A 26,331-nucleotide genomic window follows, 5' to 3' on the forward strand; every position below is an offset into this window, starting at 1 on the left:
GGCCCCTTCTAACTTAGCGGTGGTGAAAATGGACGGCCCAGATCGCACCATGTGATTTTCTATTTTCTTAAATAATTTTCAAAATTCCAAAACTTTGAAAAATTATAATAATTAGCTCGGGTATCAAAAAAATTCCCACGAACTCGTCTTGTCGCATACTTTATTATCAAACTCTTAAATAAAAAATTTAACCTTGTGAAAAATTCTAAAAAATATCCTCGAACACTTAATTAATTAACCATATATTCCCAACGATATCAACTTAGCTCGACAAATAAATTTCTAGAGGTCACCATATATTCTCAATGCATCAACTTAATTATGCATTTATGGCCAATGCATGCACTTGACTATGCATCAATTTTTCATGTGTAAGTTTGTCACCATGAATACACAAACTATCGATACCATGTATTCATTTCATGCCATGAAAAATATCTCCACTAAATGAGCCCTGTTTGACACTAAACCATAATTGTTTTTCTTTTCTTAAACACTGAACCAAACTGGCTGCTTGGGAAGGTCCAGTTATATATTTTTAGGTCCCAACACCCAGACTTCGTACAATCGAGCAATTGTAAATTCAATATTTCGATCCAGTAGACATCCCAACTAGATCCAACCTATCCAAGTTAACTAAACTAGAGACGTAAGATTATCCAACGAATGAAAAAGAAGTATGCCAATAAATGCTCCAAAAAATTAAATATTCAACCATACACGTGCAAGTTCGGTCCATACGCACGCGTGCAGGAAAGCTAGTAATAATAATAAATAAGGAAAATAAAATAATGGACCTATTTTTCTGTTTAAATTCCGTCTTACAAAGAAGTTGCCGTTGAACCTGGTATCTGCGGCCATGGCCAAGTTCGCTTTAGGATCGGAACCGGTGGTGGGCTCCCTCTCATCCTCCAAGAAGAGAGAGTACAGAGTCACCAACCGCCTCCAAGAGGGCAAGAAACCCATATACGCCGTCGTTTTCAACTTCATCGACTCTCGCTACTTCAACGTCTTCGCCACCGTCGGCGGCAACCGGGTTTGTTTCTCTCATCCCCTATAAGCCCTCCACTAGGATATACTAAACCCAAATACAAAGAACTTGTCTTTGTAAGAGATTAGTAATTTGCCAATTGTACTTTAGGGTAGTGGTAATTATGGTCATTCTGAGCTGTAATGTAGGGTTAATTACTTCAATGTCAGGCACAACGTTATAGATTTACTGCTGAAATTACAGTAATTGAAATCATATGAGTAAAAAGTTTTTTATTCTGAAAATTTTCAGGTGACTGTGTATGAATGCTTAGAAGGGGGAGTGATAGCTGTGTTGCAGTCTTACATTGATGAAGATGTAAGTAAAGACGGCCGCCCTTTCGGTTCTTTTGTCGAATGCATTAGTCTTTATTTAGTGGTTATGAATCAAATGGTGGTGTATTCCTTGGCTGTTTCTAAAGCTGTTTGCGAATATGTGATTTTCGTGCGCTATGTAGATCAGAAGGATGAGTCTTTTTACACTGTGAGCTGGGCGTGCAACGTTGATGGAACACCATTGCTTGTGGCTGGAGGATTCAATGGTACAATGCGTGTCATTGATTGTGGCAGTGAGAAGATAGACAAGGTAAATTGTTACTAGGGTCTGAGGCTCCTAGACTTTGTCGTGGTGCAGTCTGAAACTTTCTTAAGTATATAAACATGCTTGACTTGAAATGAAAATAGAGGAAAAATATTATTATTCCTTCCATGATTTTTCCCTATAACATACTCATCTTTGTGCAGAGTTTTGTTGGCCATGGTGACTCGATAAACGAAATCAGGACTCAGCCATTGAAGTCATCACTTGTAGTGTCAGCGAGCAAAGTAAATACGAGAACGTCTTTTCTTGTTTTCGTTTTCATATAAGTTATATATCTACTGCATAATTAATCCCACATGTGACCAGGATGAGTCAGTTCGACTATGGAATGTTCATACTGGAATATGTATTTTGATATTCGCTGGAGCAGGGGGTCATCGAAATGAAGTCTTGAGTGTGGTATGTATATAAAAGGAGTTATGTCCTGCTGCCCATTCATTAAATTTTCTCAAAAGACAACTCCATTGTTTCATTATTTGAAAAACGAAGATTACAAAAAAATGATTTCGGAAGTTAATTTTACTTATCTTTTGCTCACAATTATAGGACTTCCATCCATCTGACATTTATCGCATTGCAAGTTGTGGCATGGACAACACAATTAAGATATGGTCGATGAAAGGTAAGACTTCATGGTGCTGACCATACGAGTATTTATACATTTGATGTTAAGACATAGTTCTGCTATTTGATGCGAGCATATGACATGCATTACAAAAGTGGCAATATTTATTTTAGCCATTCAAGATATCCTGTCTGCTAGACTGGATTGTTGAGATTGAACAGATTGCAGGCAAAAGTGTCAGTAGAGTGTGTGTACTTATAATCTTTAAGGGAGGTAGAGAAGCATTAATGACACAACGTAGGAAGCCGCTCTCTTTTTCAAATTTCTTTTTGATTGTTAATTAGCTTCATTTTACTAGGAAAGTAATTTCACGAAAACTAACCACCAAACTGGAAATTCCTTTGCAGACCAGCACACAGAGCCATTCGAACTGTTTGGAGATACTTTTGCAATAACTGTCTGCAGTTTTGTACACAGCTTTCAGATTTTCAATATTGTTGATAAAAAAAAAAAATCAAATTTACTTCCCTGCATGTAATTCCTTACAATTTTTAGGCTTGATACAAGAGACAAAGAGGACAAAAATGAGGTAAAAGCAAGTCAGTACCATGAGCAATAGACCTTACTGCCTGGCAATAAGTGTCAGCCAAGTCTTACGATAAGTAAAAAAATATGTGGAGTTTTGGGCTATACCTGGTGCAAAATTGACCTTTTTGTTAACTTGCTACTTCTTATATGCATGAATATGTAATGCTATTGCTATAAAGTAATCACTTTTCTGAAGCTCAGCTTGTGTACTTGTTTGGATGGTTGTCGTCTGTGCATATTCAAATGTTTTTCTATTTTTTTCCTTTACATAATTGGTTTTGTTTCAGAGTTCTGGACATATGTAGAGAAATCTTTCACATGGACAGATCTTCCATCAAAATTCCCTACAAAATACGTACAATTTCCTGTGAGTACTTCTTGTTATCTGTGTTACACATTAGAGTTTTTTCCAACTTTAACTGAGAATACTTTAATCTTTCAGGTATTCCTAGCCTCCATTCACACAAACTATGTTGACTGTAATAGGTGGCTTGGAGATTTTATGCTCTCAAAGGTGAGTTGTAACTTTATCCATCATGTGCTTTTATTCATATCATATCTAAAGGTGCTTTGCAAATGGAAAGGAGTTGCATTGTTGGGATGGAAAGTCTATGTCATTATGTTGAGTTATATGTTGGCTTTTCTGATTGGCTAACTCGAATCAACACGGATTCATATTTCTCAAAAGTTGGTCTATCTGTTTGTGGTGGTATGAACATCTACATAGCTTATGCGAGCAACCAAAAGCCAAATAAAGTTTAAATGCTATTTGATTGATTTTCCATGGTGTAATATGATTTGTCCAGATATAAAATGAGTTGCACATATGGGCCGCTTATATTTGCTTCTAGACTCCTTACAGCCATATTTCATATATTCAAATGATTACGCTAATTGTATGCTGTGAATTTCCAGAGTGTTGACAGTGAAATTGTGCTATGGGAACCGAAAATGAAGGAGCAGTCTCCCGGGGAGGTTAGAATACCTACCCTCTTCTTTTTTATGTTAAGAGCCCCTTAGATAATGTTATCCTTCTTTTACTCAAGAGACTAGAGAAAATATGTTGGAGATAAGAGGAGGGTGATGAAAGGGAATATATAAAATCTAACAACAATTCCATAGAGTAAATCATTCTCTCTTCTCAGCTTCACCTCTGTCATCTGTCTCATTTGGTTTATTTGTGTAGAACTCCAGTAATTCTCATTATGTTGGCCTAAAATATTATTTGCTGCTTTCTCATTAGGGCACTGTTGACATCCTTCAAAAGTACCCTGTTCCAGGGTGTGATATTTGGTTTATCAAGTTTTCCTGTGATTTCCATTATAATGCAGCTGCTATAGGTAATGCAAAGTGCATTGTGAAGTTCTGTTACATGGTTGGAGTTACAGTTTACACTAGTTTGTTTTATAGTTTTTTGAAGTTTCAGAAACACCGGCCAATTGTAGCACAATTATATGCAGACTACTTAGTCTCTATACTTTTCTGATTTGCAGGGAATAGAGAAGGAAAGATATTCATTTGGGAACTACAATCGAGCCCCCCAGTCCTTATCGCAAAGTTAGTTTGACTTGCTGTTATCAAAAGTCCATGCTAAAGAAAGTTGCTCGTTTGAATATACATCAGTAATCATACCCTTGTACCTTTTTCAGGTTGTCTCATCCTCAATCAAAATCTCCAATTAGACAAACTGCCATGTCCTTTGATGGAAGGTGACTCTTGCACGGTTAATTTATTCTTCGCATAAATATTTTATGATTGTTACTGCAATAACAACTGATAATTTGCAACTTTTCCTGTTTGTGTATTGCAGCACCATTCTCAGCTGCTGTGAGGACGGCACTATTTGGCGCTGGGATGTCATGGAAAATTCTTAAAGCTAGCCTATCCATGTGGATTAATTGGTCAAAGGGCTTAGCGATGTTCTTGGTCAGTTTTTTTTTTTTTTTTTTCATTTGTGGTAATGTATTTGGTGTTATTCAGAATAGAACCAAGGGAGCAACCTTACTGGCATGAAATACGGATGGAAATTTAGAGTAGAGTTAATTAAATTGTGAACCTTTTTACTCAAGCCTAGTTATGTAATGTTTATAGCAACTCTAGTTCCGAGTCTGTAATTGAAATATTCTAAAAGTATGTTATAGTTCTTGGATTGGCATTTCCTGTTGTGGCATTGCATGAGTGTTACCTATGTGAAGAAATACTGGGTTTAAGGCTGCAATTTTGTAGTCCGCAATTAATGTGATCAGAGACCACTTAGACTTTAGTATCAATTCCACTCATCAATTCCTCTCTGAATTGGAAGCTGCCTGGAAATTCATTTGTTGTGTTAAGGTGTTAAACTATGTCCGTTTTCTGAAAGATAAACGAGTTGCTTCAAGTTTCCATACGTACAAATATATGAATGATATGTCATACCTAGGTTGCTATCTTCTCTCCCAACTATTACTCCAGAACTAAACCGTTTTAACTCCAGATGAATAGAAACAAATCGGGTGAGGAGCGCAGAACCATGTATTCCTTTGAAAACCAGGAGTGCCAATGTGTTTGCTTTCTTATAACCCTATATAGCCCAAAATATGCGATTCTGTGTCATCTTCTTTTTCAAATTTTACGTGCTGTTTATAATAACTTGATGCATAAATTCATCTCAGCACTGGACTACTTCCTTAGTAAAGGAAAGAAACTTTGACAGAAGAACCAAAGAATCATCAACCATGTCATATACTGCTAGAAACCAAATAAATAAAGAATATATTAAAAGTGACTAAAGGAGCTCTATCAAGATTGGCCTTCAACCAACCTGATGAATTGCCAAGTAACGCCTGAATGATGGCTTACAGTTAAAGCCTACAAATGAGAACTACCTTGACGACTGTGGTTTGAAATTTACCATGCCATAGCCATGACGATCATAATCTAGAGAGATGATTGCCTACGATAATCCTGATTCAACGCTGAACCATGTTCTCTAGAGTCTAGACTATTCAAAGTCGAAATCCCTACTGACTACTGAGATATAATGCTATCTAATTGCCGCCATCTCCATTCGCCTTCAACTTCCCAAGTAAAAGCAACATAGCTGTCCGAGTCCAAGCCACGGACAAATATCATGTTTGCTAATTTACTGATCATCCCCACCGCCGGAGTCGCAACTGACGGACGGCTATGCAACATCAATACTCGGTTTCCCAAACTTTTAACTCTTGTCCATTCTTTTCGTGACAAATCAAACTGGTAAATATGGTAGAAAAGTTCATCACCATCTTGCTCCTTATAACAAACTGTCAATAGTAGCCCTTCATCAGATTTAACCAAGTTCATGAGTTCTGGACGAGATGGTAGTCTCAAGGATCTCTTCATCATCATAACCCACTCTTGAAGTGCTACATTGAAGGTACCCAATACAACCTTTGAATTCATATCCACAGCACAATAGAAACTTCCATCCACGTAAGCCACGTCCTTGATAAATTTCCACTCCTTATTTTTGGGATTGCGAAGAGGAAGTTCATGCACACTCCAACTTCTATACTTTTGGTTTCGATGTTTTCTGTTGTATGTGGTTATAAAGAACTCATCCCACTCCTCGTAATTAGGATCAGAATCATAACCATTGCATTTATGAATTTTCCACAGGAGAAAGATAACACAATCCGGAGAAGTTGGAGTGGTCGAGAAGCCTGCTACCTCTACCTCTCTGTTTAGGTAGTGCCCCCGAAGTGATGGAGGCAGATGCAATTCCAGAGTCTCGTTGCAAAAAGGATTATGAACAAAGAGTCTGGACTTTATCTCTTTATAGTAATCTGAGGGATGTGATTTTAACAACAGCAACCAACCGGAGTATGAACAGCAAAAGCTTGGATAAACGAGGTCCTCTTTTTGCACTTGTTCTTGTTCTTGTACCACGTTTCTGATAGGGACGTTTCTGATAGGGAAGACTTGTAATGGGGACAGCAAATCAAAGAAGCGCGCTGTACAAACGGTTTGGGTTTTGGTAGAGTGGAAGTAATGAGAACTGTCAACCCGTATCAAAGGAAATACTGCACGTCGCTGAAGGTCATCGTCGTCGGAAAAAGCTCCCTGCCAGTTTTTGCATACGGCACGAAAGCGAAGAAAATCAGGATATATGAGACGCTCAGCCACTGATCTTGACAGGTCAACTGGAAGATCAGACCAACAACGATGGTTTGAACGGGTTGGAGTGATACGATCTGCTCGAGTTTGATCACACGAGTTTTTCTTTCTGTTAGAATTTTTCATCATGATCGAATAATTCGATATGAATGATAGGATCAACTCGAGTTTTTGTGATTCGGCAGGGAAAAGAAAAGAAATCTACTGGCCGACAAGTAGCTGTATGTATGTATTTATAGGTTCTAATTAGGGTTTATTGGCCGCTAAAAAGAGAAAAACCTAAATACAGATCCCTTTAGTAACAAATAAATTTCAACCTCGATCCAATACTCGGTTCACTAATCCCACTTCGTTTAGTATATTAAGTCTAGGTTTTCGTCCATTTATCCTAATTCTAGTTATTTTTTTTCTGCTTACCCCATTAAGTTTTTTTAATTCTCCCTTACCCATAAAGACTCTAATAAGGTATTCCGTAATACACAATTAAGATTTTTTTTTTTCAAGACTATTTTACCTTCACCCTTTTGTTAGAGAGAAAATGGAAGAGAAAGAAGTCATAGGAGACTTCACCAGAGTCCGGCCATCGATCCCCGGATTCCCGTCACCGGCTGCTGTCCACCGGGCTTCTCTGAAAACCTCGCCGAAGGTCCCTAAAGAGGTCGTCAGAGATCTCATAGGTCGCCGGAAAATTTTATTGCCCCAAATAGATCTGTATTGCCCCCAAATAGAGGGGCAATAAACGTCTATTGCCTCCCAATAGACCTTTATTCGGGGCCTATTGGGGGGCAATAGAGGTTTATGAAACCTCGCCGGAAGTCCCCAAAGAGGTTGTCGGAGATCTCACATGGGAGCGGAGAGGTTTATTGCCCCCCAGTAGACCTTTCGATCGCCGGAATGCGAATTAATCTCTCTAAAATTAGACAAATAAAACTTTGACTAAGGAAAAAAAAAAACAAGGAGATTACATCAATTCAAAACATTTATTAATTGCCCCCCAATAGAACTTTTGTTTTCTTTTTTCGTTCTTTCTGCGCCTTCTGCCCCCATTTTACCAAAAAAAAAAATAATAGTAATAATAATTCTGCACTCATTTTACAAAAAAAAAAATGATTTGGGCACCCACTTCCTCTTCTCCTTCCGGTTACAGACCCGGGATTAGACCTGTAAATGGACCGGATTTTGATCCAGACCCGCTCCAGATCTGTGGCTATTGGACGTGTTTGGATCGAAAATTTTGATCCGTTGATCCGTTAATGATCCGAATCCGTTAACCCATTTATTTAACGGATCAATACGGATTTAGGTCTATCCGATCCGTTAATGATCCGACCCGTTTTTGTAATAATAAAATATTATTTTTTATTAATATAATTTTTTTAAAAAAAAATATAAAATATAAAATATGAAAAATTTCTAATACAAATTTTTTTGCAGAAATCTAAGGGACAGTCCATCACCCAAGATTCCAAGAAGCATTAAGAATTTTGATAATGTAATTCTAATTTTGGTGATACTTTTCATGTTGTTTTAATATTTTATTAATATCTTATGAGGTATCATGATATAAATTTAATATTACTATCTAAAATTTTAAAATATTTGAAATTATAAACGGATCGGATTAACGGATCGGGTATCCGTTAATCCGGCGGATACGGATTTGGATCAAGCTAACAATGATCCACCGGGTTAACGGAGCGGGTTTGGATCAAATTTTTTTTTAAGTAAACGGATTTGGATTTAGGTCGATCCGATCCATTTACAGGTCTACCCGGGACCCAAGTCGTCTTCAGCAGCGTCTTCAAGCTAACTTACCGGAGTTGCACGAAGTCACCGCCGGCTGCATGATCGATGGCGCCGCCGCACGACGATCGCTGGCTACACAAACTCGGTCGATTTGCCATCAACTTCAACTCGGTCGACTGCCAACACTGATACCAAGTCATAGTAGAAGTCCACGAAGCGAAAATCGTCTTTTACTAACTGTAACTAGTAGTAAGTTAAAGTATTTTGGTACGGGGAATAACATTCTCCCCACCTTATAAAATTTCGTCCCCAAAATTTTGTACCTGTCAAGAAAAAAGACATGGGTACTGCTGTCTCATTTGATCCTCTGGTTCCCAAGCAACTTCTTCGACCAGGTGATTTCTCCATAATACCTTAACCAAAGGTATGACTTTGTTTCAGAGTGCTTGCTCACGGAGGTCAAGGATCTGAACTGGTTCTTCTTCATAAGTTAAATACTCCCTGAGTGTAATGGGTTGAGCTCGTAACACATGTGAAGGATCAGCCACATACTTGCGAAGCATGGATACGTGGAAGACATCATGTATCCTAGACAACTGTGGGGATAATGCCAAGCGATAGGCGACAAGACCAACTCGCTCCACAATCTTATAAGGACCAATGTATCTTGGACAAAGTTTCCCACGCTTACCAAATCTTACCACACCTTTCCAATGAGATAGCTTCAAGAAAACCCAATCACCTATCTGGAACTCAAGGTGCCTCCTATGATTATCAGCATAGCTCTTTTGTCTACTTTGTGCTGTTTTGAGCCTCTCCTTGATCACCTTGATTTTATCAGTTGTGATTTCGATAATTTTAGGGCCAACAAGTTGCCTGGATGATACTCAATAGTACAATCATAATCTTTAATCAATTCCATCCACCTTCTTTGTCTCAAATTTAGTTCTTTCTGTGAAAACACATACTTAAGGCTTTTATGGTCTGTAAAGATTTGACACTGGGCTCCATATAGGTAATGTCTCCACAGTTTGAGGGCAAAAACTATGGCTGCAAGCTCAAGGTCATGTGTTGGATAATTCAACTCATGTGGCTTCAACTATTAGAAGCATAAGCAATTACCTTACCTATATGCCGGCATCGTTGGAGAGAGAGAGAGAGAGAGAGAGAGAGAGAGAGAGAGAGAGAGAGAGAGAGAGAGAGAGAGAGAGAGAGAGAGAGAGAGAGAGAGAGAGAGAGAGAGAGAGAGAGAGAGAGAGAGAGAGGTAGTGGCTGTAATTTAGTAATTAAGTTGAGGGTAGAATAGTCAGTTTGCTTCAAATTAGGTTAGTGGGAATAAAAGTCTGTTGCTGGAGTGAGTGATATAATTTTTGCTCATTTTAGTGCTGTGGGTCAAGGACCCTTAAGTCTTAAGTCTTATTAGATTTTTAAATGAAAAGTATTAAACTTTTATCACAATAGCTAGGCAATACAAAATGGTAAAATATTCAACTGTTTAAAGATTTTTAGTTTTTGTAAATTTTTATCTAAATCTATATATATAATTATTTTTATATTTAAAGAGAATAATTATATACTGATAAATATAATATTTTGTTATTGTCAAGAAATATCGGATCAACTTATATCAGTATTTGATTCGTTAAGTTAACGGATTAATGGATCCAAATTGTTAACGGATCTGAATTATCAAATTCAAATCCGTTAGTTAAGAATGGAGACGGATCAAAATCTAGTTCATTGGCAGGTTTAGCCTAAATGAAATGCGATCTTCTAATTAATTAACTTAGAAGAAGCAGCCAATTTCTTTTGTTCATCTGCAAAATGAGCTGCTTTAAAACTCTAAAGTAAAGTAATGTTAGGTGAACTATTTTTTTGGATATCACATACATCTCATCTTATGAAATTAACTTACTCATAGTATATCTATTAAAAATAAAAAATAAAAACAAAACAAAAAAACATACCGCTAGCTAGTAGCCTAGTACGCGAGAAAACTAGCTCTCTCAAATTCATGTATCTCATAAAACACAATAACATAACCAACCCATGACTTCAATCTCACTAATATGGTTTTTATTTTACTCTCTGCTGATAGCATTCTAAATTAAGCCGCCAAAGCAAACTCATCTGATCGACTGTGCAATGTTGTGTGATCATATCCAGTTGCATGTCCATAATACCTCTATAAATTTGCTTATTTAATAGGAAACCTAAAGTTTATGAAATGGAGTTTCCATGGCCTAAGAAAAGCAAGGAAATAGTGTTTTGAGTGCTGCGAATGAGGCTGGTGTAGTAGAAAGAAATTAACTCCCAGAACTACTCCACAAGAACATGCTATTTAATTTGGCAAAACAAATTTACGAAGTTCTACAAAAAATAAATTTCAATGCAAGTTGAAGGAAAAATTATGGGTCCAAGCTAGTTAAGCTGGGAATTGGAGGTCAAAATTGTTAATTGTTTTATAACAAAATTGAAGTTAAGAAAATGAAGAAACGATGTCACTGGCAGACTAAGTTGGGTAAAAGTTGAACATTAAAAGGCAGATTAAGGAGAGAAGATTAGAACACGTACATTAACTAAATAAGCGTACATCTCATTTCATTTTTTGTTGGTGAACACAGTACAGAAAAAACAGACAGTAAATACAAACAGAAAGAGGCCCAAATAGTCAGAAACCCAGGGTAAAATAGTTTTATTGAGCCTTTATTTCATTCATTTGATCGACCCTGTAAATCAGAACAAACAAAACGATAAGAGGATGAATCAGAGTACATAGCTAGGATAGAAATATTGACAACCGGCCTAGCCTGATCCATAATACTTCTCACCATCACACTGCACGGAGGTATTCCAATTGCCTAAAGTTGATCCAAGGCTGCTCCCACACAAGAGTTTCATAGGTGTATTCAGAAGAAGGGTCACTGGAGTACGGAATGACGACCTTCATCCTAATCTTGTAGAGATGTCCCGATACGACCTGAGTGTAGACGCTGTCGATGCCCGCGAGGCTCAAATAGGTATCGAGAAAGGAAGAATTCGAGTTGTGTTTGGAGAGCGCCCACCCGGCGATCCGTTGAGCTTTGTCTATGTTATAGGACTCTTCCCAACCGCCTTCTTCAATGTCGTCCCTCTGTCCAGGAGAGGCGTCTGCGGCAGCCGGAGAAAGGAGGAAACAAGCGAAGAGAACGAGGAGGAGAAAGTTACGCATCATTTCCCCTTCTGATTCTGTTTAATTTGTAAGTATTGATCCTTGAGGGAGGGAGAGAGTTGGTGGTGCTGTTTATATAGCAAATTAATTAAGTCGCTGGTGTACGTGGAATTACAGCTCAGTAACTCTCCGGATATTACAGTACAAGCAAATAAAAAGTTGGCCATCATTCAAAAAGAGTAATGCGTGTAATCCAAATTTGGATATATAAAACGTCAATCAATCAAAACCCCCATGATATACGAGTAAATCTGTGGGTTTGAAATATCATCAATCTATGGGTTTGAAATATCATCAATCTCTTCTACGATCTTTGAAAAGGCAAAAGTACCAAATAAAATCTGACCCTAAAATACATTCATTGACTAATCCGATAGTGAAATTATGGGGAGCTTTTACCAATCTTGGTCTCAAAATATGGACAATCGATGTCATTAATGTGAATTTTCTTGAAGCAATGACATTGAGTCCACCCTTTAGTCTAACATACAAATAGTCTCGTAATAGTCCATCGATCAAGGGCTTGAAAATTTAAACATAACAACTGGTAATTAAATGCGAAAGTATATAAGGCTTGATTGTTATAAAGACTGAAGGTATATCGTAGGGGTCCAAAAAGGACCGAAAACCATGAAACAAAAATTAGTTCTTCAAATAGAAAGGGGGGTATGGATGATGATCAACATGCAGTTCGATCAACACCGGCCCTTGGCAATTTAGGAGGCAATTTAGGAAGATTAAAACAGAAAGCAAATCCGTAAAGCAGGTTTCAATTCACATTGGGAATTCTAAACGCGTATTGGTGATCAAAATGACACAAATCAACTCATCGAAGCTACTGCTACTAGGTTACTAGCTGTACGTTATCACTACGTAGGTACAATTCAAACGGCTATGCAACTAGCTTGAAGAGTCTATTTAAGAAAGACTTAAAAGAGTAGGTCAGGACAATAATATAAATTTCAAGTCCTTGTTTTGGAGCTCATGTAGGATAGGATTTGGCTGAAGAAATAAGAAAAGAAACAAAGAAATAGCTTTTTATGCATGAAATGAACATTTAAGAAAGGTTAAAATTTAGGAAAACTATAAAAGAAAGCAAACCGCTGAAGCAGCCTTCCTTCAGATTAAGCTAATATTGAAAAAAAACGCGTATTCGTGATTAAGGAGGAATCCCATAGGGCATAGGCTATAGAGTGGAAAAAGAAAATTACTGAAAGCAGCACGTACATGCCTTTTCGGGACATTTGAAGGTTGGACAAACTAGCTATGAGACGAATGAGTATATATGCATGGTGATCGATCGACAATGACAGGAAACGATTACTTAGTGGATTTCCATAGTGACAGGAAACGATTAGATAGTGCATGGTGACGCAATCTAGATGTTGACGAAGCAACTAGCATGCACAAATCGTTTAGACACAAACAGATCATAATTATGTAATCCAATTTATAAAGAAACAGATATATCCTTGAAATGAATTCAACATCTGAATGACTGAACCTAACTAGCTAGCAGTACTATATATATAGACTTAAGAACAATAAGTCAAGAACCCATACACCATAACCCCAACTCTCTAACTCTCTGTTTTCTCCGTAGATAACCAATGGATCAGAAAATGTTTCTCATTGTTACCCTATTTTTCTTGCCATTGTTTGCTGAAGCCACACCGCGCATGCCCCCAACAAAACCGAGTTCCACTAATACCACCACCACCTTATCATCAAACTCATCTTTTAACTTTAGGTACAAAAGCTTGAACCTTAACGATCTTCCCACAGAAATCGACTGGGTAAAAGAAGGACTAGTTACCCCAGTCAAGAACCAACTAGGGTGTGGTAAGAAGCAACAAATAATTTTTCTTGTGTGGTCATCTTAATTTGTTGTTTAAATCGTTTGTCTTCTTTTAACTTTAAGAAGAAATCGTCATCCTTTATTATTTGCTAGACACTAAATTGTTGTATATCACATATATTACAAAAAGATAGGTACGTACAATTGCAACATGGCTTAATTGAAACACTCTCCATTTTGCTTTTAGCTTTTTTGGTGGTCATTGGCATGAGGGATGCTTCTCCTTTCATTTATTTAGTAGGAGGGGGTTCTATTCGCTGCTTCACTATAATCAAATCAAGTTCATCTTGTTCTCTTGTCTAAAGTACATGAATTTTCAGCTAGCATTGTGAATTATATTGCAAATGACGAACTTTATATACGATAATGGAGTTGCAAGTCTCCAGTCCGCGCATAACTGTTTTTAAGTTTGTCCCTTGAATCATTTTGTGTGTACGTGTAGGTAGTTGCTGGGCGTTTGCAGCTGTAGCTGCTGTCGAAGGAATTGCCCAAAGAGCGACCGGCGAATTGAGAGTATTGTCGGAGCAACAACTATTGGACTGCAGTAGAGACTTTGGTACCAATGGCTGCAGGGGAAGTGGTCACAGATTGAAGGCCTTTAATTACATTAAAGAACATGGAGTCGCTTATAGTGACAAGTATCCATACAAAGGTACGGACACGCAAGCATGCGACAACACCACCGTCAGTTATCCAGCAGCCACAATAACTGGCTATGAACGGGTCCCTAATAATGAAATGGATCTGATGAGAGCTGTGGCCAATCAACCAGTCACTGCCTCAGTTTTCACATGTGACGAATTTGATTATTACACAGGTTGGTATATATTTGAGGACCGAGAGGGGAAATGTAATTTTGATATAGATAAGGCGAACCATGCCATTACTATAGTTGGGTACGGGACTGAAAACGGTGTAGATTATTGGAAAATAAAAAATTCATGGGGAGAGGAATGGGGTGACAAGGGTTATATGAAAATGCGAAGGAATGTTGCGACTAAGCCGGAAGGTATTTGCGGAATTGCTAGTGCTCCTATATACCCAACCGATGATATTGCTCCGTCCCGGTCAAACCCCGAAGGTCCAAGTAAGATAGTTGGGGGTCCAGGTCAAACCCCGGAAGGATAGACGTACTTACAATTAAGTCATCATCTCATCTCATGTCCTTCTATGGAAAGAAAACTAAGAAATAAAAAGTGATTACTGAACTTAGCTATAACTTGATGATTTTGATCCGGTTTTTCATGTAATATTAATCAAAGCCTATATGATTACTTTTGGTGCTTTGAATTCTGCAAAACTTCTCTATTCAGTTTAATTATTCCAATCTTCGTTTTGTGAATTTCCTACTCCCATTCATGCATTGAGATGTTATGCTTTTGAGAAATGGGAACCAAACCTGAATGGATTCTTTTAGGCAACCTTCTGGATTTTATACGGCAACTGTCTCCCTCTCTTTATTTATTTTTTATTTTTTGGATATCTTATAGGTAGCCTTCAAATGTTATCAAGAATGTAATGAAAAAAAAAAACTAAGGGTTATTTTTATTTTAATTAATCTGTTGTGTTTATAGAATTTATTGGCTTGATAGGAACGTACAAGAAGTTCTTTTGCTTGAAATAATCACTAAAGACGGCAACAATATCCTCAAAGAAATGGTAACCTTTCCCCCTCTAAACCCTAGCTCTCTTTTTGCTACAATGGCCTTTTTGAATCATTTACTGAAGGTCTGTTTGAGTCTAGTTGTATCGAGTGTGTCAAATTAGGGTTTCACAATGCGAGTTGGTTTAGTGGTCGAAATTAGAAAAAGCGGTTTAGGAACTTCAAAGTGTACCGTTAATGACTTGATTATATCAGATGTGAGAACTCATCTGCGGATTAGTGTGGTCTCCAAGTAGTTTTCTATCAAATATGCATATCCATTATGTACATCTATATGATTTTTCTTGTTCTTACTGTTGCTTTCCTCCATTGTGATCGCTGTAGCAAATTCTAAGATGGCTTACACAAAAGGGCATACAATACATGCATCAAAATGAAGAGAAATAATTTTCTTCTGAAATAGTAATATAGAATTAATAATTTAGAGCCAAACCATGTTGGATCTCTAGGCTTTGATGCCATCGAATATTTCCTTCATTGTTTTTGGACCGCCATCTCCATTCGCCTTCATTTTCCCAAGTAAAAGCAGCTGTCCGAACCATGAGAAAATATCATGTTTGCTAATTTGCTAACAGCTAGAGTCGCTATGGAGTATGGATGAAGAGCGACGCGCGTAAAATCAATACTGGGTTTCCCAAATTCTTAACTCTTCTCAATTTTTTCGTGATAAATCAAACCAGTAAATATGGCAGAGAAGTTCAACACCACCTTGCTCCTTATGATAAACAGCCACCAATAAGAGCTCCCGATCAGATTGAACCAAGCAGATGTACGTGTATAGGGCGATACGGCAGTCTCAGGATGGAGGTGGAACTGTTCATCATAACCCACTTTTTAAGTGCTACATTGAAGCTGCCCAATAAAACCGATGAATCCATGCATACATTGAACAGCACAATAAAAAACTTCCATCCACAAAAACTACGTCCTTATTCCACTACTCATTATTGGGATTGAAAAGTGGAAGTTTATAGATATTCCATATTCTATCTTTTTGGTTACATGTGGTTAGGCCTGGGATCGGTTCTGAAAACGTTAGTTTTAGCCGGAACTGTAACCGAACCGTTTAGCTTATTCCAGTTAGATTACAATGTTATTTTTAGTAGGAACCGCTCTTGAACCGAACCGTTCTGTTCGGTTCGGTTTTGACCTGTTTTCGGTTCCTGTACATAACCACAAACTGAAAGTGTTTTACAGTTTCCCAGCTACACAAGAGTGACAAGACTGCAGCACAGCACATATAAACTGATTCAACTGATGAACTTCAATGTTCCATCTCCAGAAATAGTGAAATACATAGCATTAATCCACAAATATTACAGTCTTGCACATAAACATCTTTCAATGAAACAAAGATAACAGTCCAACAATGAACTGATGCAGTACAATCACTACATTGCACAAAGCATTAATCCACAAATGTTGCAGTCTTGCACATAAACATCTTTCAATGAAAAAGGAACCAAACTGAAATCAATAAACCAGTTTACTCCACATTCCAACTTCCAAATTGCATCCTTCTGTGATCCATAGAGAGAGCTGCTTTAAAACTGAATTCCTGCATTAATAGTATAATTGGACATGAGACCAAAACATGGAACCAAAACATAAGCATAACAGTCCCCACTACAAAAAAGAATTGTTTTGGCTACACTGATTAGCGTCGGCGTGTAATTGCCGTGGCGGAAAGTGGACAATTTGCTTCAGCAAATTGACTCCGTCGCAGAGACAAGAATGGTGTACTACGGCAGAATTACCCCGTCGCATAAATCATATTTTTATACGACGGCAGAACTTCCCCGTCGCATAAATCATATTTTTATACGACGGCAAAACTACCCCGTCGCATTTTTTGATATCAATTGCTACCCCAAGTCTCTGCCGTCGGGTTCTAAACTCTATGTTAGATTGCAAAAGAGAATCAAATCATAAACAGAAAAATAGTCGAGCAGTTTTTCTTTGGGTGACGCCTTCTCTGTTGAATTTCTGCTCTCTACGTGCTTCTTTCTTTCTGTCTTTCTTTCATCAGATCTATGATCGATGAACTATCTAGCGTTTGGGTACTCGAATCCAAAAGTCCCAACTACATCTTCTTTCTCTGTAGTCTCTTGGTCACCCATTCGTTCAACCCTAGATCTCGTCGTTTCAATGAAATCGTTCACAGTTCGAGGCTCGTCTCTGGTATTTCCTATTTCTCCTAGATCTTTGCTCTCTTTGTTTGGCTAAGTTAAATTTTGATTCTTTTACTTAAATCTCCAGCCATCTTTCTGGGAAAACAAAAATCACTTTCACTTTCATCTATTCTACTCTTCCAATTCTAACACCACTTTGTTTCTCACTGTCTCTATTTTATATGATGAGTATATGGCTTATTGAATTGTTCAATTTCTTCTAAAATTGAGGAAATTGAGGGTTTTTCGTACTAATTTTGGTTTATTTCGAATTTTTCATTTCTGCACTCTCAGGTAGAACATACTCTCTCTCTTTCTGCTTTTTTGGGGTTTCTTATTACTTTTTCAATTATCTTTTTCTGGGGTTGATCTCTTGCTTTAGATTCATGTTTGGTATTTGATTATGGGTTTTGATTATACTTGGTTGATTTTTCATTCAAAAGTCCATGAAGCATGCCCATTTGGTAACTGGTGGTTCCAGAATATGTAGTGCAGTTTATTCTTGTACTGGCTTCTTAACATCTACATATCAGGATGGAAACCGTGGCCAAACTCATTGTAGCTAGATATGCAAACCGTGTGTGGCCAAACTCATTGTAGCTAGATATGCAAACCGTGTGTGCCTTCAGTTCCTCGGGGCTATCTTATATCATTCCTGTACCATCTAGACTGAAAATTGGGATTTGAAAGAGATGTAGTTTGAAATAAAACACATCTGCTATCACCATTTAGGTTGTATGTTTTGGGATGTGTATATGTAAATATAGTTTCAAACTTTCTACTATCTTCTTCTGGGCACTAGTTTCTTTTGCTTATTGGTGAAATGCTAAGATTAGTATCCTCAATGGGACTTCAGGTAGAGTTTGCAAATTCCCTTCACAGGTAGAGTCTCTTGGTCTTGGTTGATTTTTGCACCTATTTACAGATACAACGGGTAGCAATCTGATATAGATCTTACCTATCTTTTACTGTCATTGAGTTATTTTCTATTGATCAATTCATACTTTGTTAATAGTTTAGTCTCTTCAGTTCTATTTATTAATGGCTGATAGATACATGTCATGAACAATGTAGGTCTACTTCCATTGGTTCTAAGTCCCTTAAGGAGGAGAATACACTTTGTAAGCCTTGGGCCGGAAACGAGGTGTTGCTAGATGAAAATTTTAAGAAGACCTTAGAAGACATCATTAGCTCTTCGGTATGTGGTGTTCTGTTTGTAATGGTTTCGTGTTATGATACATTTTGAAATGTTATAGGTTCCATATGTTGCTGCTATGTTCTCTATCTTTTTTGTCTTTGCACAATCTCTATCTTTTTTGTCTTTGCACAGCCATGTGTAAGTTTCTTTAGTTGTTTTTCACAGTTTAACATTTGAACTTTTGAACATTTGAACTTTTTTGTCTTTTTTGTTGTTTGGATCAGTGAGAGGTTTCTGTAATCATTTGAACTTCGAAGACGTCTTGAAGATTTCTTCTAGTGTAATCATGAATTGAGGTTCAAAATTGATCGTATTGAGTGAATGGTTTTGTATTAGTTTTGGAGAAAGGATGGAGCAAAGCTGGGTTGGTGCTTGTTTGGGGAAAACTCATGGGTTGGTGCTTTTTCTGCAATTTTTCTTTTGTTTTGAAATGTTAGGGCTTTTACTGCAAAGAAATGTTAGGGTTATTATGAATTACTTTTTACAAGCTTGATTTGTAGATATCATTGTGTGGCTGTGAATTTGTACTATTAAGTTGTTGCATTTCTCTGTCAGCATTTACTCACTGCAAACGCAAACTTAATTATTAGAACTGTGGCAATTGCATGATTTTGTTTTTTCTGCCTTTGCTACTATAAATTGCATTTCCTGTACAATTTGTTCGAGCTATTAGATGTTCAAAATTCAGCTGCCCCCCAAAAAGCTTGGTAGTCTGTTAACTTTGATATCTCCTGAGAATTCTTTGAGTAGGTGTTGTATATTTTAGAACATCATCCAGATGGATTTGTAGAGGTTAGGTATTGATATCTCTCCTTGCAATTCTCTGTTTTACCCCCATTGCCCAGACAGTCAAACCTCTGCTTGTGTCCTCATGTCTGTAAGCATGTAGATCACAAAGAAATATTGCTCATCCTTATTGCAACTTGCAAGATCTAGCTCATTTGAAGCTTTGGTGAATGCTCTGCTACCTTTGTTTGCTTGAGCGGAGATGTGTTCATTTGAGTTTTGTATCAGTCATGCTACTGTGTATTTCAATAAGTAGCTTTGTTTAATATTAGATGGCTGATAAGTATCATCATTCCAATGGTATGGTCTTGTTTATCGTAGGTTGATTCTAATGCTCTATTTTGTGTACTTTCAATGGTAGCTCTATTACATTCTTCCAAGGGAGATCCCATGGGGTCAGTTTGGTGCCGATATTGTTGTGGAGTCTACTGGAGTGTTCACTGACAAGGACAAAGCCACTGCGCACTTGAAGGTCAGCTCAGTTTACAATTTTCTTGAATTTGATTGCAGAATGATCTGTTGGTCCTATGTTTTGGTATGTGCATGAATTTGACTGTGTTTCTAGGATTGGGGATCCTTCAGAATTGATATTTTTGTTTCCAGGGTTATTTGAGTGATTTTTAAGTACTGTGATTATTCATTTCTATGTTTTCTTTTAGGAGACAGCTTATGAAACGAGGCAGAAGTCCGTACAAGAAATGAAAAATATGTACTTGAATAGTTAGTAATTCAGTTGTTGTTAGACATGTGGAGAAAGAAAATATATTGGAATTCTAATCCAATTTGATTTTGTAGTGACTGCAGGTTGTGTGTGTCAAGGATAGTTTTGGTTGTTTTGGCCGAATTAACACAAGATATGTTTCTAAGGGCCTTCTAATGCCTAGATCGTAATGTTTATTGGTATCTTAACTAAGGTGAGCTGTGGTTTTTTAAATGAAATTTTGAGGCATAACTTTTACATAATCATATACTGCTAGAAGTCCTAGTACTATGTAACTTATACATAGACATGAAGCTATTGTTAGGACAACCTTTCTGTTTTGCCTATAGTTGATATCAAGACAACTTAACTTTTTAGCACCTCTCATTCTTCATGAACTTGACACGGGGACATGGTATCTAGTTTCACCATACTGATTACTATAATTCTTCTTTGACAGGTGCTTGTGCCTTATGAAGTTTTTATTTCAGCTCAGGACCGACAAGGTTAATATTGAACTCTAGATGTTAAACATATATGTTTTTTGGTCTCTTGTATCTGTTTCAGACTGTAGCCTGCTATATATTTAGAAGCTACACTTTCAGTTTCTTAAGTAAAAGTTGCTTTAAGGTTTGCTAGTAGATTATGATTATATGTCTGCAATAGGACCCCAAATCATTAGCTGTAGCTTATGTTATAGATAATGTTTGTGCAACTATGTGGTTTAACTGCTATATATGCTAGCTTCCAGTACTGTGATGTAAATTAGGTGTTGGTGGAGGTTCTTGAGCTCATGTTCTTTTAATTGTGTTTATAGGATCTATCTCAAGCAGAGTAAGTGACTCCTATGATATGGTTATGATTTCCAAGATAATTTTAAATCAGTTTGCTTATTGTGTTATTATTCTGTTTTCAGTTTATCTTTGCATATTTCTTTCCTGAATAAAGGAGTGGACAGATATTGTGCAGGTTTAAATCATCCATTATGTTTCACAGCATCTTCAAGTTCTTGGGAGGTCCCGGCAAGGCTTATCTTGAAGTATAGGGAAAAAAAACTACCTTGTATTATCTTGTAAACTCATGTATAAGAGCTTCATTTCCTTTGTGACATTCATGAGAAAAATTAACATGAAACATTTCCTTTTCAATATGCTTAATTTCATTTTGTACAGCTTTTATCCACCCAAAAAAAAAAATATATATATATATATATATATATCTAGCATGCATATTTTGCATGCCAGATTTTTTTTTTAATTCATAAATAAACTTTTGCGATGGCAAAATTGCCGTCGCAAAGCTTTGGTAGTGGTCGGTGGCGTCGCCATGGATATTTGCTACGGCATTTTTCAGTAGCAAAATTCTTGCGATGGCAAGGTTTGCCGTCGCTATTAAGCTTGCGACGGCACAATTGCCGTCGCAGATACCAATGGCGACGCCCTCAACGACATCGGCGCAATTACCGTCGCCTAGCCGTCGCCATTGCTCTTTTGCGACGGCAATTTCACTTTCCGCGACGGCACAACGCCGTGGCAATTTGAATTCTTTTTTGTAGTGCCCAACACATGGACCAAAACAGATGCAAAACACTCCCAAAACTTGGAACCAAAACAAAAGCAAAACAGTTCTAAAACCTGGAACCAAAACAGAAGCAAAATAGTTCAAAAACCTGGAACCAAAACAGAAGCAAAACAATTCCAAAACCTGGAACCAAAATAGAAGCAAAAACACAATGCAAGTGGCAATAATCAAACCAAAAGAGAATCAAAAACCACATTGAATGAAAGTGGCAAACTACATCAATAATGAACTGAGTACACAAATGAGTCAAAAGCTGCATAATGCCATAATCAAACCAGAAACTGTATCAATACATAAACAGGACAAAATTGATACCAACTGAAATGAACAAAATAACATATTGCTGTTCGCTCAAAAATTGTCTCGGCCGCGTGTCACTAGGCCGAGGGCTTCTTTGGCTTACACGTGTCCTTCTGGAGTGGTGACGTGTGCGCGGGCGTGCCAACTCGCGGCTGGTGGGCCAAGCGAGGTTTTGTTATAGATTGTAGGTCTTGCGCCGATCTGACTTTTGATCAGTTGATTGTGGGCCGAGGAAGGATCAATCTCGGCCGCGGGGTTCTCTCTGCCTTGAATGCAAGGACTTTAGCACAGATCGGCCTTATCTGGCCGCAGTGCTGTGTAACTCGGTGATTGATTCTTTTTGTGATTTTGTATTTATGAGCGCAAGAATGTAAATAATGCAAAGTAGAAGTGCAGCAAATAAAAATAAACAACAAGAATATAAACCGCGGGAAATAAAGTGCAGACAAGTAACAAGCAAAAAGATAAATTGCTGGAATGTAAAGAACGACAAAGTAAAGTGCAGGAAAGATAAGTACCGGTAAAATAAAAGCAATCAGATAAACGCGTGAAGATTGATAAGTGTTGCAGAAATATTGAAATGTATTGAGATAAAATTTGAGTAATCGCGTAGAGCGTTTGGTCGAGGACCTTTAACAAAGATGTCTATGGCCCCTTTTATAGTACAGAATAAAGATAACAAAACTAATACGTACAATCTCAGCCTTAATTGTTGAGACTGGATTGATTACAAATTGAATTCTAAGAATAAAATTCATTTGATGTGCATAACTGACAATCAGCCATCATGACTCTTCAATGATTATTTTGTAACAGCCACACTTAGTGCTGTAACGTAGAAGTTGGCATTTATCTGCTCATAATGTCATGCTATCAGTGTCTCTGACGGGTTTTGGATAGGACTTTCTCAGCCACAAGTAAACCAGAAATCGACTCATGTGAGCCGGACCTCGGCTGAGGTGAAGCGAGTCGGACCTCGGCTGAAGTGAGCCGGGCCTCGGCTGAGGTGAAGTGAGCCTGAAGTGAGCCGAGCCTCAACTGAGGTGAAGTGAGCCGAACCTCGGCTGAAGTGAGCCGGGCCTCGGCTGAGGTGAAGGGAGCCGGACCTCGGCTGAGGTGAAGTGAGCCGAACCTCAGCTGAAGTGAGTCGGGCCTCGGCTAAATATTTATTATATCACGGCTCACTATGACCCAGGCCTGCTTCATGTGTGACCTGGCTTAATGTCACGTAGGCCTTGCCAAATTTAGGTTCAAACAGAGCCCCCCCAGTCCCTTGAGCTTCGGCTTCAATGCCGAGTGGTTGAGGGATTGTAGGATTACCGATGTACTTTGGTTTGGCAAGGGCCTACTTTTTCTAACTCATCTGCTCCAACCTACACCATGCCATGTCTGGTACACTTCCATTCTTTGTAAGCAACTCAACTGGGCTGCCACCTGATCGCGGCCTTACTTGGCCGTATTTTTTTTTCAACCTCGGCTTCAAAAATAGCTAGCCGAGTTAAAATAAATTATAGATCTCGGCTTCATGAATCTATCTAAAGGTAAATACTTCTATGAACTTTGGCTTCATAAAAGCTAGCTGAGTCAAAACACAAATAATTTATGGAGCTCGGCTTCATGAAGTCTAGTTGAGGTAAAAACTTTTTGGAACTTCAGCTTCATGAAAGCTACCCGAACTCTCCTTTCTTTCTATAACTCGGCTTCAAATCAAGCCGTGACTTTCCCTTTAAGGTAACTAGGCCTCAAGGTACTAGCATAATAAATATTGGTATAGCTCAGCATCATGAACAATAATTCTAGTCGAGTCTCTCTCTCTCTCTCTCTCTTTTTTTTTATAGCTTGGCATAAGCTGATGAGTTGTGAAATTTTTTTTTATAAATCTTGGCCTCAGAGTTTGCTGAGCATTCCATAATGCTGCTCTTGTCTTCCAAGGAAACGTGCATGCATATACTTTCCTTCCCTTCAATTAATTGGATTAATTCAAGCCCATGTCAAGCAATATCGTAGACTTCCCTCCCTAAATCCTTGAGCCTCGGCTCGAGCCGAGTGGTGAAGGAACTAATAAACAAAGTCGTCCTCATTGTCGAATGACGTTCAAATTTTTTCCAGCCGTGATCATAGAAATATTTCGGCCTTACAGTCTCGAGCCGTTCAGCCTACCGAGCAATTGAACGGCTCCCAGAAACACAACTTTTCATTTATTTTATTTTATTTTATTTATTTATTTATTTATTTTTTTTTTTTTGCGGAAACTAAAGCAAGAAAATAAAATGTAAAAATCTTATGTGCCGTTATGGAGGTGGCCAACAATGTTTCACCCCAAGTTTTGAACATTTTGTATTCTCGGCATGAATTACAAAATTTTCGAGGTTGATCTTTTTTGACCAAAGGGAATGATTGAGATTTGTTTTCTTTTCAGCTTTCATGTGAGCCGAAATTATATGCTCTTCAAATGTACTCGGTTCCACTTTATCTGACAGTGGCTTCTCCAAGTCAGCTTTGTTTCCAATAATCATGTCAACATGCATGACATCTTGAATTAGCTGATCACCACCATTGACCACATTATGCTCAGCGAGTCGACATTCCTTGGCTACAAGATTAAGATCTTCATCAAGCCGCGAATTGTTGAGGTTGACTTTCTTTTCGAGAAACCTATCCATATGAATAGTCTCGTTAATTGTACACTCAACCATGCGATGGTCATTCTCCTTGACATTTTGCAAATTTTGGCCTACCATGTTTGCCTCCAAATTTGAAGGAAGAACAACAGGTGGCCGAGTTTCTATCTGATCATCAATGGATACTTCTTTTTTGAGGTCATGGTCGTGGTTATAGTGGCGTGCTTCCTTTAGTATTTTTTGATGTCTTAGCATCTTCATCTTATTCAGGTGTGACTTCATCTCTTTTCTGAAAATAGAAAAGTGTGCAGCTATTTCTGCCACCCCTTTTTGAATGATCTTGTTGACATTTATGGCTTTTTCAAAAGATTTTACAACACCTCCCCAAGAGCTTACATTTTCTTCAACCATTTGATTGTGACCAACTTGTTGATCGTACAGGGGCGCGGCTAGTTGAGTTTTCCATACAGGCTGGCTACTCAAGCCATCAAAATTGTTGTAGGGTCCTATTTGGTTGTAGCCATCTTGGTTGTTATGATTATAATTTGAATCATAACTATTGTATGGTGCATTAACTGTTTGGCCACAATTATCATACGGCTCGTTGGCCGACCCATAACCATGCTGGCTACCATATCCATTTTGGTGATCAAAGCCATATTGAGGTAGTATTGTGGGATTTTCTTGATCCAAAGATGCATGGCAGTTTAAATCAACAAAACTTTGATACGCATGATAGCTATATCTTCCATCATAACCATAAAATTGATCTCGGCCATATTGGTCATTGTAATCATTTATTGAAATAGAGCCGTGTAAATTCGGCTCATAATAACTCATTAGTGGAAATACATAATATTTAATATTTCACTAAATTCACCAAATGTGGTCCCACTGGGCGTGCCAAAAGATGTTCGCTCAAAAATTGTCTCGGCCGCGTGTCACTAGGCCGAGGGCTTCTTTGGCTTACACGTGTCCTTCTGGAGTGGTGACGTGTGCGCGGGCGTGCCAACTCGCGGCTGGTGGGCCAAGCGAGGTTTTGTTATAGATTGTAGGTCTTGCGCCGATCTGACTTTTGATCAGTTGATTGTGGGCCGAGGAAGGATCAATCTCGGCCGCGGGGTTCTCTCTGCCTTGAATGCAAGGACTTTAGCACAGATCGGCCTTATCTGGCCGCAGTGCTGTGTAACTCGGTGATTGATTCTTTTTGTGATTTTGTATTTATGAGCGCAAGAATGTAAATAATGCAAAGTAGAAGTGCAGCAAATAAAAATAAACAACAAGAATATAAACCGCGGGAAATAAAGTGCAGACAAGTAACAAGCAAAAAGATAAATTGCTGGAATGTAAAGAACGACAAAGTAAAGTGCAGGAAAGATAAGTACCGGTAAAATAAAAGCAATCAGATAAACGCGTGAAGATTGATAAGTGTTGCAGAAATATTGAAATGTATTGAGATAAAATTTGAGTAATCGCGTAGAGCGTTTGGTCGAGGACCTTTAACAAAGATGTCTATGGCCCCTTTTATAGTACAGAATAAAGATAACAAAACTAATACGTACAATCTCAGCCTTAATTG

At 37.9% G+C, this 26,331-nt stretch overlaps 3 protein-coding genes and 1 long non-coding RNA gene across 4 annotated transcripts; 2 read left to right on the forward strand and 2 right to left on the reverse strand.

Moving 5' to 3' along the window:
• The first annotated feature begins 806 nt into the window (after window positions 1-806).
• LOC133731844 (polycomb group protein FIE1) lies at window positions 807-4,938 on the forward strand. Its single transcript, XM_062159273.1, has 13 exons — window positions 807-1,036; window positions 1,283-1,348; window positions 1,493-1,615; window positions 1,774-1,854; window positions 1,937-2,029; window positions 2,177-2,252; window positions 3,071-3,150; window positions 3,226-3,297; window positions 3,699-3,758; window positions 4,027-4,123; window positions 4,277-4,340; window positions 4,433-4,492; window positions 4,594-4,938. Exons 1-13 carry the CDS (start codon window positions 860-862, stop codon window positions 4,655-4,657), a joined length of 1,113 nt encoding a protein of 370 aa, XP_062015257.1. The 5' UTR covers window positions 807-859; the 3' UTR covers window positions 4,658-4,938.
• Window positions 4,939-9,100: 4,162 nt separating this feature from the next.
• LOC133730860 (uncharacterized) lies at window positions 9,101-9,804 on the reverse strand. The gene is made up of 2 exons (XM_062158371.1): window positions 9,791-9,804; window positions 9,101-9,539 (listed from the first exon to the last, which is right to left on the reverse strand). Exons 1-2 carry the CDS (start codon window positions 9,802-9,804, stop codon window positions 9,101-9,103), a joined length of 453 nt encoding a protein of 150 aa, XP_062014355.1.
• Window positions 9,805-11,234: 1,430 nt separating this feature from the next.
• LOC133734399 (uncharacterized) lies at window positions 11,235-11,920 on the reverse strand. Its single transcript, XR_009858251.1, has 2 exons — window positions 11,495-11,920; window positions 11,235-11,392 (listed from the first exon to the last, which is right to left on the reverse strand). It is a non-coding gene; the product is annotated as an uncharacterized LOC133734399 (long non-coding RNA).
• A 1,519-nt stretch (window positions 11,921-13,439) lies between these two features.
• LOC133728109 (zingipain-2-like) lies at window positions 13,440-14,940 on the forward strand. The gene is made up of 2 exons (XM_062155516.1): window positions 13,440-13,716; window positions 14,175-14,940. The coding sequence occupies exons 1-2, from the start codon at window positions 13,485-13,487 to the stop codon at window positions 14,858-14,860; spliced, it is 918 nt and encodes a 305-aa protein (XP_062011500.1). The 5' UTR covers window positions 13,440-13,484; the 3' UTR covers window positions 14,861-14,940.
• The last annotated feature ends 11,391 nt before the right edge of the window (window positions 14,941-26,331 follow it).

Source organism: Rosa rugosa, chromosome 2 (assembly GCF_958449725.1).
Source record: "Rosa rugosa chromosome 2, drRosRugo1.1, whole genome shotgun sequence".
Lineage (NCBI taxonomy): Eukaryota > Viridiplantae > Streptophyta > Magnoliopsida > Rosales > Rosaceae > Rosa > Rosa rugosa.

What these genes read in the sequence shown, in the direction of transcription:
- LOC133731844 (XM_062159273.1), top strand. Translation starts at nt 860, where the DNA reads ATGGCCAAGTTCGCTTTAGGATCGGAACCGGTGGTGGGCTCCCTCTCA. An exon ending in GAAATGAAGTCTTGAGTGTG is followed by an intron (nt 2,030 to 2,176) that starts GTATGTATATAA and finishes TCACAATTATAG; the next exon opens with GACTTCCATCCATCTGACAT. An exon ending in CAAAATACGTACAATTTCCT is followed by an intron (nt 3,151 to 3,225) that starts GTGAGTACTTCT and finishes TTAATCTTTCAG; the next exon opens with GTATTCCTAGCCTCCATTCA.
- LOC133728109 (XM_062155516.1), top strand. Translation starts at nt 13,485, where the DNA reads ATGGATCAGAAAATGTTTCTCATTGTTACCCTATTTTTCTTGCCATTG. An exon ending in CAAGAACCAACTAGGGTGTG is followed by an intron (nt 13,717 to 14,174) that starts GTAAGAAGCAAC and finishes GTGTACGTGTAG; the next exon opens with GTAGTTGCTGGGCGTTTGCA.